We start from the raw sequence: 14,842 nt of genomic DNA, 5'->3' as shown, positions 1-14,842 counted from the left end.
GAGATTCATTAGCCTCTGAAGTAGGACTTGGTCTGATTGCATGAGGGAGTCCCAAGTTGGACTTGACACTTTTTATTCTGCTGGCAGATTGTCCATAGGTATAGCATGGTAACCCCCATTTTACTTTCCTCTCTACAGAACGCTGTATCAGTCTCTCTGTGTTTCCTCTGCAATGATGAGCTTCCATATTTTCTACTGGCTTCCTCCCACTTCACTCCTCTGCTCACGTGCAACCTTCCTGCCTTCTTGTCCTTGTGCCACTCCTCCATCCGAAATATCCTTTACTATGTGGGTACCTGTTGAAATTTTGTCCATCCTTTAAGACTCCTCTCTGAATACTTTCTAGATTCAGCCAGATGTTCTCTTCTCTGCTCTAAGCTTCCTGTTTTGATTTATAGCTACTTATAGCCTTATTTTTTTCCATTCCTTGGACTGAGCTCCTGAGGATAGAGTTTCTTTATGCCAGACCTCAGAAAAGGTTGGTTGACTAAGTGAATTTTAAGGTGAGCACATATTTGCATCTGCTACAGAGGTAATATATATTCAGTGTAGAAAATGTAGAGAAAAATGAATCATAACATGATTAAAATCACCTCTGACCCCCCCAATCTTGATGTTCCCGTGTTTTTCTTCCCAGCTGTATATGCATGTACTTATCTCTAAACAGAATCATAGGACCGTGTATTTTCTATATAAACTTCCTCTGCTGCTCCATAAGAATGCAACCTCCTTGAAAGTTAAAGTTCTGTCTTCCTCTTCATTTGCATTCTTCAGGGTGCTTAAACTTGAGCCAGTTGTTGAATACATTTCTGTAGAGTGGTTATATGGGCATCAAGCCGTCATTAGCTTCCTGAGTTGCCATCTCCTTTCTCTGTCTTCTGGGGATGCGCATCTGAATTCAGATATGAGGACAGCTCAGTTCAACTCACTAAAGATTTATGGAACCTTCTTCTCTGTATTCGACTACCGTGTCAGGCATGAGGGCACACGAATGGCTCTGATGTATCCCTGCACTAGAGCCCAGTGAGAGAAGTCAGCTGTATAAACAGACCATTTTAACATAGATAAATACCATGTTACAATAAGATGCTATCACCTGTGTATATGAAGTAATATGTAACAAATGGAACTGTGGAATGCTCACTGAGGATCAAGATTAATGTTAAAAGCTAATTTGTTTGTATTATCTCATTTAATTCTCACGACAACCCTACTAAGCAGGTGCTGTTAATATTATTCTCATTTGATAGATGGGGAAACTGAAGCATGAAGAAGCCAAAAAGCTTGTCCAAAGACATACAACTTGAACACAGGGGAACTGGGGTTCAAAATCCAGCAGTTGGTCTCCAGTCTATAATGTTATGCAGCAGGCAGTATTTCCTCCTAATGGAAGCATAAAGAGGGGGTCATACGGGGGTCAAGGAAGTCTTCCAGAATGAGGGGTGGGGTTTGGTAGGAAAGGTTATATCAAGCTCTGAGAAAATGTCTTCAAAGATGTTGAAGTAAGAAACAGGATAGTGTGTATGGAAGATTATGTAAGTATTTGATCAGATTTAACATATAAGTGCAAAGAAAGGAGTGAAATAAGGTAAGGCAGGGGAGAAATGCAGGTGCCAGGTTGGCGAAATTAGGTTTTATCCTAAGGGAAATCAAGAGCCATTGAAAGGTTTTCAGCAAAGGAGTGACATGAGCATATTTATAAGTTAGACATGTAATCGTGGTAGCCCTTTAAAGGATGGCTGGAAGGAAAGAAGCCTGGGAGCAAGGATAATAGTTGGGGCTACTCGGTAGTCTCCATTTGCCCCTTGAGATCCACTCTCCATGCTTTTCCCCCCTGCTGTGTGCCTTGGAAGGCTGACCCGTATGATTTGCTTCAGTGGAGCACCCTTGGGTGTTTGGTTGGGGTTTGTCCATGTTAGGCAGCTGCAAGAGATTAGCAGGTACAAAGAGGGTGAGGTTGAAGCATTTATTACCCTGTCACCTCCATGCTTGGTCATGCCTTGTCAGAGTTAGGTTATTCTGCTGGATTATACTGAGGTAGGAGAGAGGTGGGCCCCAGGCTGAGCAGCTGCAACCAGTCTCCTGCTGACACTTTGAGATAAGATACTAGCAGGTGCATTGGGCCCTGATTGGGTGGGTGCAAAGAGACCAATTTCCTCATTCTTGTGGTCAAGGGGATTTCCCAGCCCGACACATGTGCAGAGAGTCTAGGGGGGAGCCCAAGGAGCGAGGCGACACCAGCCCTTAATATGTCCTGCCAACCTCCCAGAAACCTTCGCGTTGGAATCCATCTTGGCTGGGAGATGTGCACACCCACCAGGAAGGACCCTGAGTCAGGCCAAATATGGGCACAAGCAAGATGATTGGCCAGAGACCACCTGGAAGACTGCCTCCCCCATAAGCGACCTGCGTTGCTCCTCTTGGGGGCAACTCCCTCTGAGTTCACCTGTGTGCTCTTCCACATGCGCACTGCTTCTCATAAATGCTTTATCTGTTTCACAGTCTTGATCTCTTTGCTAAATTCTTTCTTCAAAGACAAGGACTGAGGTCCTTCTTCCAGCCGCCTCACCCCTGAATTCAATACTACCTGAAAGCCACAGCAGCTGACTAGCAGCCCTTTCCTACAGCTATGGCGCTTTCAGGGTGATAGAACCCTCCCTTCCTTTGCCCCTTCAGGCCTAGGATGGTGACAGCTCCTTGCTGTTGCCGGCTTTGAGATGCTTCATCATTGGTTGGCCTTAACCCTGCCTGTGATGATTAATTTCATATGTCAACTTGACTGGGCTAAGGGATTTCCAGAGAGCTGGCAAAACATTACTTCTGAGCTCGTCTGTGAGGGTGTTTCTGGAAGAGATTAGCATCTGAATGGGTAGACTAAGTAAAGGATAAAGGCCTTTGTCAGTGCAGGTGGGCATCATCTAGTCCCTCTAGGGCCTGAATAGAACGGAAAGGTGGAGGACGGGGAGATTTGCTCTCTGCCTGAGCCAGGACACATCTGTTCCTGCCCCCTGAAATTAGTCCTCGATTCTCAGGCCTTTGGCTCAGACTGGGACTTACACCATTGGCTCCCCTGGTTCTCAATCCTTTGGGTTTGGACTGGAACCACACCACTGGCTCTCCTGGGCCTCCAGCTTGAAGATGGCAGACGGTGGGACTTCTTAGCCTCCGTAATCATGTGGGCGAGCCCCTCATAATAAGTCTCTTTCTATATATCTATATATGTTCTATCGCTTCTGCGTCTCTGAGAACCCTAAGACACTTCCAAAGCCTTTGTAAATGGTCCCATTATTAAACACTTCTCAGTCACCTTACTGAGTGTGTCTTCTCTTTTCTGATGAGACACTGACTGGCACAGAGCCATTTGAAGCAGTCCACAAGAGAGATGATAAAGGTTTGCAGTAAGGCAACCACTTAGAGATAACAATGTAGAGATTGATATTGTAGAGATGATAAGGAAGGGTGTGTATTTGAGATGTATTTCCCAAGCCCACTCCTCATGACTTACTGTGTAGAGGCTGGAACAGCTAATGTCAGGGGTGCGTGAAGTCAATGTCACTACCTTTCCCAGCTCTCCTTCTACCTAGGCTGTGAGTTCATCTCACAGAACGTCTGCTTTCCCCCTCATGGCGAGGCAAAGACCATTTGCAAACTCATCAGAAGCGCTCTCTGGCCTTAACGTGAATAATCTGCAGGAGGGTCAGCTGGTGCTGTGGAATCTGAAGACGGGTTAGTTAGCCACTTGGGAGACGTTACCAAGATGGCTGGTGAACAGAAGAGCTGCTTATTTTCATAATGACCTTCAGGAATTAAATAAAAATACAATGAGTGCCATAGATTAGGGAGAACAAGCCAATTAAAACCACAACACGCCTTTGGGATTTTTTATTTCTTTTCCAGGAGGCTGAAAGGCATCCGTGGCTGCTGAGGCAGGGTGGAGGTCTTTCCAGAATCACTGATGAAGACTGATCCCCTTGCTTGGCTTTAGCGGGCGGTGGAGGGGATTTGAGCCTATTGAATATTTCACGAGTTGCAGCCCATGTGGGGAGAACAGTGAAAGGTGAAGAGGCAATGCCTGGGTTTCTTTACAATTCCAATATAAAACTAAGCTCTTCGGGGTGGGAGGGAGGCAGGCATTGGAGTCAGTCTACCGCCGGAAGGCATGGTGCACCAATTCTCCCACTTTAATATCTGCTGTTTCATTTTATATTCATCATGTCAGCATAATCTGCCTTTATGGGAATCATCTTTGTTGCCAACCAAATGCATTTAGTCCCCCTTTTGCTTTAAGTTTGATTGTAATATGACTTGAAGTCTTCAATGAAATGTTTATATGCAGGGGCTAGGGGAAGAGGAGAGGGAAAATGCAATTGGAAAATCAATCATCAGGGAATTTCAAGAACCTAGCCTTGGTTATGCTACTATTTCTTTGACCTGTTTTTAATGGACCCAGGACCGGCTCTCGGAGCAAATCTACCCGCTGATTCCCTACTGCATGCTGAAAAAAGTATACTCTGTTGCCGGACACCCAAAGCTCTTAACTCTGTGTCTGAACCATATTCCCGACCTGACATTCTACTGCCCTCCTTCTGGCGCGTGTGGCTTCACTGCCCTGAGATACCCAGCCACCCAGCCCATCTCTCTGCCTCCTTCTCTGCTCCGAGGGCTAACAAGATGCCCATCCTCTGCAACACTCATGTTACCACGTTTTGGGAGTGGTTCTTGGTCTCAAAGCTAGGAAAGTCCTGTCCCGCCCTCGAGTTCCCAGTGGACCTTTACTTCTTCTTTATTTCCCTAATGAAACTCAACACTGCTTTCATCATCTTATTACGGATATGTATAAACACATGTGTGCATGAGTGTATGTGTGTGTGTATTCATCATTCAGCAATTCAGTTTTTGTTTTTTTGTTTGGTTGTTTTTTTGTTTTTTAATTTATATGTGCCGAAGTACTTGAACTGTGGCAGGAATAAGACACACGGGGTTCCTGCCATCCTGGAGAGACAGGTATTAAATGCATGTTCTAGAAAATACATGAAGTAAAATTCTAAGAGTGATAAGTTCCATAGAAAGTGTTTGTAAAGGTGGTACAGTAGAGAGTGCATGTATATGGAGAGAAGTACTTTATTCTTTTTAATCTTTTTTTATTGAAGTATAGTTGATTTACAATGTCATGTTAGTGTCACGTCTACAGCACAGTGATTCAGTTTTGTATATATTTTTCAGATTCTTTTCCCTTATAGGTTATTACAAAACATTGAGTATATTTCCCTGTGCTATACAGTAAGTCCTTGTTGTGTATCTGTTTTATATATAGTAGTGTGTATATGTTAATCCTAAACTCCTAATTTATCCCTCCCCCTCTTCCCCTTTGGTAACCACAGTTTGTTTTCTATATCTATGGATCTATTTCTGTTTTGTAAGTAAGTTAATTTGTATCTTTTTTTAATTTTAGATTCCATATATAAGCAGTGCTGTAGGATATTTGTCTTTGGCTTACTTCAGTTAGTATGATAATCGCTATGTCCATCCATGTTGCTGCAAATGGCATTATTTCCTTCTTTTAATGGCTGAGTAATATTCCTTTGTGGATATGTACCACATCTTCTTTATCCATTCATCTATCAATGGGCACTTAGATTTCTTCCACGTCTTGGCTATTGTAAAGAATGCTGCTATGAACATAGGGGTGCATGGATCTTTTCGAATTATAGTTTTGGAGAGGAGTACTTTACGTAAGAGTGGCATGGCCTCTCTGAGTAGGTGTTAGTTGGACTGAGAGACAAAGGCTGAGAAGAAGCCAGCTTGCGGGCTTTGGGTGGAGAGTTCCAGAGACACTGGACAGAAAGTCTGTATGTGCTGAGACAAGAGGAAGCCTGGCCTGTGTGAGGAGTAGTTGTAATTCCTGTAGAGCTGGGGTATGCTATGAGCAGATGATGTGAGAGGTGGATCAGGATGCCGCATGGTGTCCTGGGTCACATTAAATGGAAAGTGTGCACATGTGTGGACAGTGACATGGGGCAGGGGTAGAATTTCTGCCATTAAAGGACTGTGGGCTTCCCGAAGGCAAAGCTATGTCTCATTTCACTCCAGATTCCAAGCTACTAAGCCACCTGCTATTGAGTAAGTCCTCAGTAAGGTGTGTTGAGTGTCTAAACAAAGAAACACATGAATAAATGAATGAATGAGAGAACAAATGACCAAGACCTTCTGCTTCCGCTGAGGCAGTTTTCCCTCTGAGGTTTCATGCCCCATCTCCCCTCCCAGCAATAGTTTGTTTTTTTTTTTCCCTCTTTGTAATAGAGTAAGGCCAGAGCTGTTCTTGTGATTCAATATTTACTGTGTTTCACACACTGCTATTATCATTCAGCGTTTACTGTCTGCTGACTGTGCACTCATCGCCGTAGCAAACAAAGAGCTCAATTGGTTTATGGGCTAATTTAGTCAAGGAAAAGGAGATGTTATAAGAGCAACTGGCATAGTAGAAATTATATAGAGTGGAAATCCACTGGGTCCAGCTGGGTACCAGTTCACCAGTGACCTTAAGCAAGTGACTAACCCTGCGTGACCCTCTGTTTTCTAATCTGATCACGGGGATGGCGGCAAGCTCCTTTAATGGTGGGGTTGCAGGCACAGGTGGGGAGAGCTCCAGAAGTAAGGGGTGCAGATTTCAGGAAGGATTCCTCCGCTTCCTCTACCTGCTTCTGTACCAGGCTGTGTCAACCAGATGTGGCCTGCCTTGGGGCTCTCTGCCGGTGCCATTTCAGGGACTCTTAGCACAGTAAGTGCCTGCCCAGCTGACAGCACACAGATCCTCCTTCTTGAGCTGCTTAATGAGAGACAACAATTTCCAGAGGCAAATCCCAGCGCTGGGTTCCCTGGACGTCTGGTTCTGGCTTTGATGCACAGAGAGAAAAACGAGCAAAGGCACTGAGCAAGGCCATTCACCATAATGTCTTCACGTTGCCTTGGCCCAGCTGGCTGGCTGCCAGAGAAGCTTCTGCCACGTCCTCCGATGCTGAGGCTGGGAGGCTGGGGAGAGGAGGTGCTGGGGAGAGACGTGCTTCATAGACTAGGCTCCCAGCCAGTCTCCTCCCTGGGGCCACACAGTGTGCTCTGGGGGCCCTTTGGGGCCTAAGTTCTAGGAGCCGATGTGCTCCTGAGATGATCTCAGCCCTCCTCCACTCTTACTGCAGCAAGGGAAGCCCAAGCAGGTTTTCACTTGGACTCATAACTTACTATATTCCAGCCACTTTGTCTTTGCCTTGGGATGAGGTGGGAGGCTGTTGGTTTAGAGCAGAGTGGTGACGTGAGTTGACTTATGCTGTGGCAGGATTCTTCTGGCTTCTGGTTGAGCGTAGACAGAAGAGGCAAGGGTGGAAGAAAAGAGTCAAGTTGAAGAGCCCTTGCAGGAAGGCAGGCAAGAGAGGAGGGTGGGTGTCTTGGCCCAGGTGGCTTGCGGTAGAGGAGCTGAGAAGGGTTGCATTGCGGATGCCTTTTGAAGGATTTCCTGATGGACTGGATGAAGAGTGGGAGAGAAAGCAGGCAATCAAGAACGTCTCAAGAGCGTCTGAAGGGTGCATTAGACCCTGTCCCTATTAATAATAATAATGATCATAAATGTTAATAGCTAACTTTTTATAGCACTTATTAAGGGCCAGATGCTCTTCCCCTAAGGACTTTTTTTTTTTCGAAGAACATGAGTAACTTTTTTTTTTTTTTTTTTTAATTATTTTTGGCTGTGTTTGGTCCTCGTTCCTGTGCGAGGGCTTTCTCTAGTTGCAGCAAGCGGGGGCCACTCTTCATCGCGGTGCGCGGGCCTCTCACTGTTGCGGCCTCTCTTGTTGTGGAGCACAGGCTCCAGACGCACAGGCTCAGTAGTTGGGGCTCACGGGCCCAGTTGCTCTGCGGAGTGTGGGATCCTCCCAGACCAGGGCTCAAACCCGTGTCCCCTGCATCGGCAGGCGGATTCTCAACCACTGCGCCACCAGGGAAGCCACCCTAAGGACTTTTGATTGTGAAATTGAAGGAGTTAGAGTCTACTGGGAATGGACCATATAAGAATAATTCAGTAGAATTTGGTGAGCAAATATCATCATCTCATCTCAAGGTGACTCATTCAGTGTCACCAGGTGTGATGGGGGCTGCTGTGGGCATGGGTTGAGCTGACTAGATAAGAAGTTCTAACTCGTCTTCCTCATCAGTCCTCCCCAAGCTCATGTCTGTGTGCATGTACTTGAGGTCTGTGGGGACTGTAGAAATACTGTCTCTAGGTCAGCTCTGTAGCTCTGTCCAGAGGTCCAAGCGTTAGACGCTGTTAAGGCCACTTGTCTATTGATGGATTGATTGCCTCTGTTTCCTACAGTAACTCTCACTTGAGGAAAGATCTGATAATTCACCAACCCCATCACCCTTCCCCTTCATTCACAGGACACACTGATAGGCCTTGCCCTTCAAAATATTTTCAGGGACACATCCCTTTAGCAGACAGCACTAGGAAAAGGTTGTATGATCCCACTGCAAGGATGCTTTTGGTACTGTATGCTCTCACCCTTCTTAATAAGAAGCTATATTGGTACAATGACATTGACTGGAAGTACTATTAAAGTGATACTTATTATTTTTAAAGCATTTTCAGAGGGAAAAACAGCATAGAGGCAAGAGTTAGGAAGTTCAAGTCAGGTGACCTTACAATTGACTAGAAAGTCCTAACTTCCCGTTGGGTATATGAGAACATTGAAGTAGGAAAGAGGGTTTTGAAGTATTTTTAAGCCATGGAAACCTTTGTGCCTGCCAGTACTTCCTGGCTTGAGAGTACAGTATACACAATATGAGGGAGAAAATGGAGTGGCTCTGACTGAAGCAGGAGAGATGGCTCAGAACAGCCCACTTGCCAGGCTCCTTTCCCTTAAAGGCTGATCCTGAGGCACCTCAGCTGGGCCAGATGCTCTTTTGGGCCTTCCCGGCTCTGAGGTTCTGCATTTCTGCCATGAGCATTTCCAACTCAGCTTCTGAAGAGTTCGCACTCTGAACTCCCACTCTTCAGAAATGTCCTTCCTTCACCTTCTTATAGTTCCGTGGCCTCAGAAGAACGTAAGCACGTTCACCTCTTGCTTAGTTCGCCTCCACTGTTGGAGTAGAATGAATACCTTATCATGCGTGCTGGTATCAAAAGGGCACCAGGCAGACCTGGGTTCAAATCCTGCCTCTGCCACTCTGTTGTTTGGGGATAACCTTGGCTACAGTTGACTCATCTGTAAATGGAAGTGATGATCTCTGGCTCAGAGACTCCATGTGGGGAGAGGCATCCTGGTACAGGTAGGTGCCTTCAGAGCTCCTGAATACATGTGGCCCCTCTCCTCCCTGGAGCGCTGAGGCCAGACCTGCCGCTCACCCAGCACCTTGGGTCTTGTCTTGCAGAGATGTCAGGCACGGCAGCAGACATCTCGCTGGTGCACTGGAGACAGCAGTGGCTGGAGAACGGCACCTTGTACTTCCACGTCTCCATGAGCAGCTCTGGGCAGCTGGCCCGGGCCACCGCCCCCACCCTCCAGGAGCCCTCAGAGATTGTAGAGGAGCAGATGCACATCCTCCACATTTCTGTGATGGTGAGTGAGTGGGAATGCAGTGGGGGCTTTGGGGGGTAGGTAAAGGGAAGGGCGAGTGGAGAGACTGTGGCAGGAGGCAGGGGATGGCCAGCAGGTGGAGGGAAGGAGCTGGCCAAGTGCGAGAGGTTAGAATGATAAACAGAAGGTCGGATGGATCCCACGGTGTCACTTGGACTGAGGCATACGCATCCATCATCTGTCAGCTGTGACAAACTAATTGTGCTTCAGAGGAGAAAATAAAGGGTCTCCAACTCCTTGGCCTTTTGGCCGACATCTCTGGGAACAGCTGTTTAACATCTGTCACGTGCTTGACCTGCTTTGCCGAGGGCTGAGTTTCAGCGCTCCACAACCGGCCGTTCCAAGAATGACAGAACAAACAAAATTAGAACGGGGCTGCCCTTCCCCAAGTGCCCTTGATGTGCCAGGTGCTTTAACTCTCACAACACCCCCTGCAGTGTAGACCGTGCATGGTGGTCCCTGGAGCTGGACTGGGCATAGCCGGGGCTGTCACACACCAAAGCCCCCCCCATCATCCTCACTTTATAGCTGTGAATACTGAGTCAGAGGGGTAGAGAAACTTACCCAAGGTCACATAGCTAGGAAGAGATGGAGCTGCTCTTGGGTATTTGAACCCATGTGTATCTGGCTACAAAAACTGAACTATGTCCTCTACACTCTCTCTCTCTCAATGCAAGAATTTTTTGACTATCCACCATGTGTGAAGCACTGCACCAGGCACATTCATGGACATGATTTCATTGCATTCTCACCAAGAAGTCAGACATGTCACTTCCATGTTAGACATGAAGTTATGGACACATAGAGATCTGTTGCCTGTTGGCCCCAGGGTCTGGAACACTCTGAGGCTGCTGCCTCCCCAGAAAAGCATGCTAGGACAGAAATCACCTGAATGGTAAAGTGTATGTAGATTCACATTAATGATGTATTAGAAAAGCTGTAATTAATGGCTTTGCACAGTAGATAGAAAAAAATGCAATGTGCAGAATGTACGGGGTCTAACTGTCTCAAGAAGAGATCAGATAATAGCTACAGCTGACATCCCTCTAGTGCTTTCACTCCTGAAGCCGTTCTTACGTTATTTTCCCCTTTTTACCTTTAGCACAGCTCTGCCAGATGCAAGAGGGTAGGAAAAGTTATTCCCAGCCTATGTGTGAGAAAGGTAGGGCTCAGAGAGGCAGAATGATTGACCTAAGGCCACTCAGCAAAATAGGGCTCTAACCCAGCCCTTCATTTCTTCCTTCCATTCAGTGGTCAACAGTACTTACCAAGAGCCTACAATGGAGCAGGTCTTGCCTTTTGGTCTCTGTTCTCCTGGTCCCTCTTCAACCTGCACTGTGCATTAGACATTCTCATTAGGGCTGAGTAAGTGCCTGGAAATGTTCTCTTTTTGGAAAAACACACACATACCCCAGCCAGACAGCGACGTTAAATTTGGACCTAACGCATGCTCGTCACGTGGAGGAACAAATCAAGGCCTTTGTGTTATTCATGGAATGAGTGTGATAGACTTTTCCCATTTTTATATTTAGCGAGTGATGCAGCCACACGCCAAGCCAAGTGGATGCCTGCATGCTAAGTCTGGGTTGCAAGTTTGTAAACACCCTCTCAGGGTACTTGCCGAGTTCCTCAGAGGGCCCGGGGCACCAGCTGACGGGCATGACGGCTCTTCTTTTAGTCTGAGTGAGACTCGGTTTGAACTAATATTTATTAAGCATTTTCTGTTCGGCATGGCGTTTACTCACCTACGTCCTTCCCATAACCCAGTGACCCAGACAGTATTATCTCAATGATCAGTGAGTCCTGCATGGCCTTTCTCTGCTTCCATGCCCAGTGTTAGTGTTAGTGAAATCAGACCTCTCCCCAAAGACTGAAGGTGTTTCTTACTTTTTTCTGCTCAGTGAGTTTAGCTTGGAAAGAAGAACTCACTGAGACCCAGATGTCGCTCCAGTTCCCTGTAATTCAGGATGTGGCTGGTGGAGTAGGTGGTGTGGAGGTTGCCAGTCTCTAGACCCTCCCTGCCCGCAAGCTGGAGTGGCCCAAGGCTACCACCTTGTGGTCCCACCCATTCTTTCCCCCTTCAGTGCTCCCAAATCTTGATCTTTCCTGTCCTCACCTTACCCTCAGCAGACAGTCCTGTCCAGGAAACTTTGGTCCCCTTTGCATCCGTTGATGGCAGCCCAGCCTCTCAGAGGCGGGACATGCCTCAGAGAACCCTGCCCTCTACATAGAGGTAGGATGACATGGCTATAAGCATAGATACCTGAGCCCGAGTGCCTGGGTGTAAAGTTTCACTCTGCCACTTAGCACTCTGGGTGATGTTGGGTAAAGTATTTAACCCATCTATGCCATGTTTTGTCATCTATAAAAATGAGGATTATACTAATACTTACTGTGTATCGGAGCACTTGTATCAGAGGAGCTTGGCATACAAGGGCATTAGCTTTTATTATTAGGCACACTTTTATTATGGAGACGTGCTGATGTATTATACCCATTCATTTCACAGATGGATAAACTGAGGTCCAAATACAGACTAGGACTTGTCCAGGACCCCCAGCCAGACAGTGGGGCTTGGCCAGGAGGACAGACCTCTCCATGGCTCAGACTCTGTCCTTGCCGTTCTGGCCGCAGATAATTCAGCAAGAACAAAAAGAGTGTTTGGTTCTCCCCACTCCCGCCTTACCAATCTTTTTAATTTTTAAGACAAATCTTGAATCTTTTAGATTTTTAAATCCTAAACATTTAAAATGGCATTCATGGTGGCTGGGACCTGCCTTTCCATTTCACAGATGAAAAATCTGAGATTCAGTGAGTTTAACTGACTTGCCTAAGGCTGCGTGGCTAACAAGAAAGCACTTCTGGGCCCAGGCTTTTCCAAGATTCCAAACTCATTTCACGGGGCTACTCAGGACACCGTGACTCTCCCTCTGTCAGACTTTGCATTGTTATCATCTTCGGTGAAGATCTGAGATGGTGTTGTGAGAAGACCAAATCATCCAGTCAAATCTCAGAGAAACCTGGAGGTCAGAGTCAATGTTTTCCATCCACTTTCCTCAGCATAAATATCCTGCCCACCCATGCAGGGCAACCAGTTCCAGCTCAGTCACTGGCACCTGCTACAATCCACGCCTACTGGAGTGGAACCAGCATGCCCTTTTGGGCTTGTTAAGCCCTGAGTTGAGCATCTACTTTATCCCAGAAGGTTACATCATCTGGCTATTAATATCCCAAGAGTCAGGCAACAAAGAGGTACTCGGTGAAACCCTGGGCAGAGGAAGAAAGTAGAGGGTCATTCATCTAGTCTGCAGCCCCGACTTCAGCTACTCAGAGCAGTCCCGTGCCTGCCTCAGCCATGCAGGGGGCACGGTGGATGCAGAGAACAGAGCAGAGGTTCGGAAGGCATGGTCTTTCTTGCTTCCTGCTTCCTGATGGTTTTACTCTTGGGAGTTCCATCACCTCTTTGAGTCTCAGTTTACCTATGAAACAACTGATCATACCAGTCTCACAGGGTTATTGAGAAGAGTGGAAGAAATATATAAATCGTACCTAGTATCTAGTCTGGCACATTGTGGGTATACAGTAAAGGTGGCTGTTACTACTACCGGTGCAGCAATTTTAAAGGACTCTAATGTAGGAGTAAGGAGACATTGGATTGAGTCTTCTTTTTGCTGCTATCTTGCTATCTGATCTAGAGAAATATTCACAATACCTGACATTTACTGAGTATTCACTACATCCCAGCTAGTGTTCCACATTTTGTTTTACATGCATTATTAAATTTAATCCTTACAACAGATTTTAAGGTGGATACTCTTGTTATGTTTACTTCATAGATGTGGAACCTGAGATGTTAATGATATCAATAGCTATTGGTGTGAGTTGGTTAAGGTTAAATGGTAAAACCAATATTTAGTTCTATAGCGGCAGACTCCAGATCCTCTGCTCTTTTTTTTTGTTTTTAACATCTTTATTGGGGTATAATTGCTTTACAATGGTGTGTTAGTTTCTGCTTTATAACAAAGTGAATCAGTTATACATATACATATGTTCCCATATGTCTTGCATCTCCCTCCCTCCAGATCCTCTGCTCTTAATCTGTAAAGCAGACCATCATTTCTCTTCTCCCTGAATTAGTTGCTGACTTAAATTATAAAATGTTATGGACAAATTAATACAAAGACTCCCACCTTATGTGGAATCTATGGGTGTGTTAAGGGGGGTTATGACTTGGGAGTCAACTCCAAGGTTAAACAGTATCTCTGTTGCTGGCGTTATGACCTTGGCCAAATCAACCTCATCATTCGTAAAACAGGAATAATATTTCCTAATTCTCAGATTTGTTTCTAAGTACTGAATGAGGTCACACACGCATAATAAAAACAATGGCTACCCTCACTGAGGACTTTCTGAATGCCAGGCACAGTCTAGGTGTGGTACCTGCAGCATTCCATTTAATTGTTCTGGTTCCTCTATAAGATGGATACTGTTCCTGTCCCTCATTTACAGATGAAGAACCTGGGAGCTAGTGAGATTTTATAACCAGCTGAAGTTCACATCACCAATGAGTACCAGAGCTGAGATTCCAACTCCAGTCTGCACAAATTAATAAGAATCTTTGCTCTTGGGCATGATTCTGCATGGTGCAGTGCCTGAAATTCAGTAAGTGCTCACGAAGTGGTAGCTGTCATTACCATGTTAGCTGTAGTGACAACAGTGGTGAATATTGTTGCCACAATGTTTTGAGCAAAGGGATGAAAGGAAATGTTTGATTTGATGAGTGAGAAGAGAAGACCTTGAGGACATGTTTCTTTCAAAGGGACCATTCCACAGAAAATGCCACAGATTTGTACTGGTGGGCCCCAGTGAGGAGGGCTTAGAAAGGACCAGGCTTCCAAAGTGTCTGAACTCTCCAGAAATGGAGGGGACTGAGTCAGAGGGTAGTGAGGTCCTTGTCTTTGGGGGTATGCAAGCAAAGGCTAGAAGCCGTATTTGTCAGGACTTTGAGAGGAATAATAGTTAAATTAGATGACTACTGTATTCCTTCAAACTTGAAGATCTATGATTCTATGGCATAATATATAGAAAAACACTTTGAGGATTATAAACTGCCCCATAAATCTAAGAAATTATTATTACCATTCTCAATCAGTAGCTTTGTCTAAAGGATCTGTGTGATATGGGGATAGTACATTTTAAAGCTTTCTGTGAAAAATGGC

The 14,842-nt window shown here is 45.8% G+C and overlaps 1 protein-coding gene across 17 annotated transcripts in view; it reads left to right on the top strand.

The window, feature by feature from the left end:
- Window positions 1–14,842, top strand: part of ASTN2 (astrotactin 2) — a 1,502,867-nt gene that overhangs the window by 731,809 nt on the left and 756,216 nt on the right. For all 17 annotated transcript variants that reach the window (XM_079927232.1, XM_079927229.1, XM_079927230.1 and 14 more), the window contains one exon: window positions 9,418–9,605. In XM_079927232.1, the coding sequence (XP_079783358.1) occupies window positions 9,418–9,605 (188 nt within the window). The remainder of the gene's footprint in view (window positions 1–9,417; window positions 9,606–14,842) is intronic.

Source organism: Stenella coeruleoalba (assembly GCF_951394435.1).
Source record: "Stenella coeruleoalba genome assembly, chromosome: 7".
NCBI classification, from domain to species: domain Eukaryota; kingdom Metazoa; phylum Chordata; class Mammalia; order Artiodactyla; family Delphinidae; genus Stenella; species Stenella coeruleoalba.
This window is presented reverse-complemented; position numbering and strand designations above follow the sequence as displayed.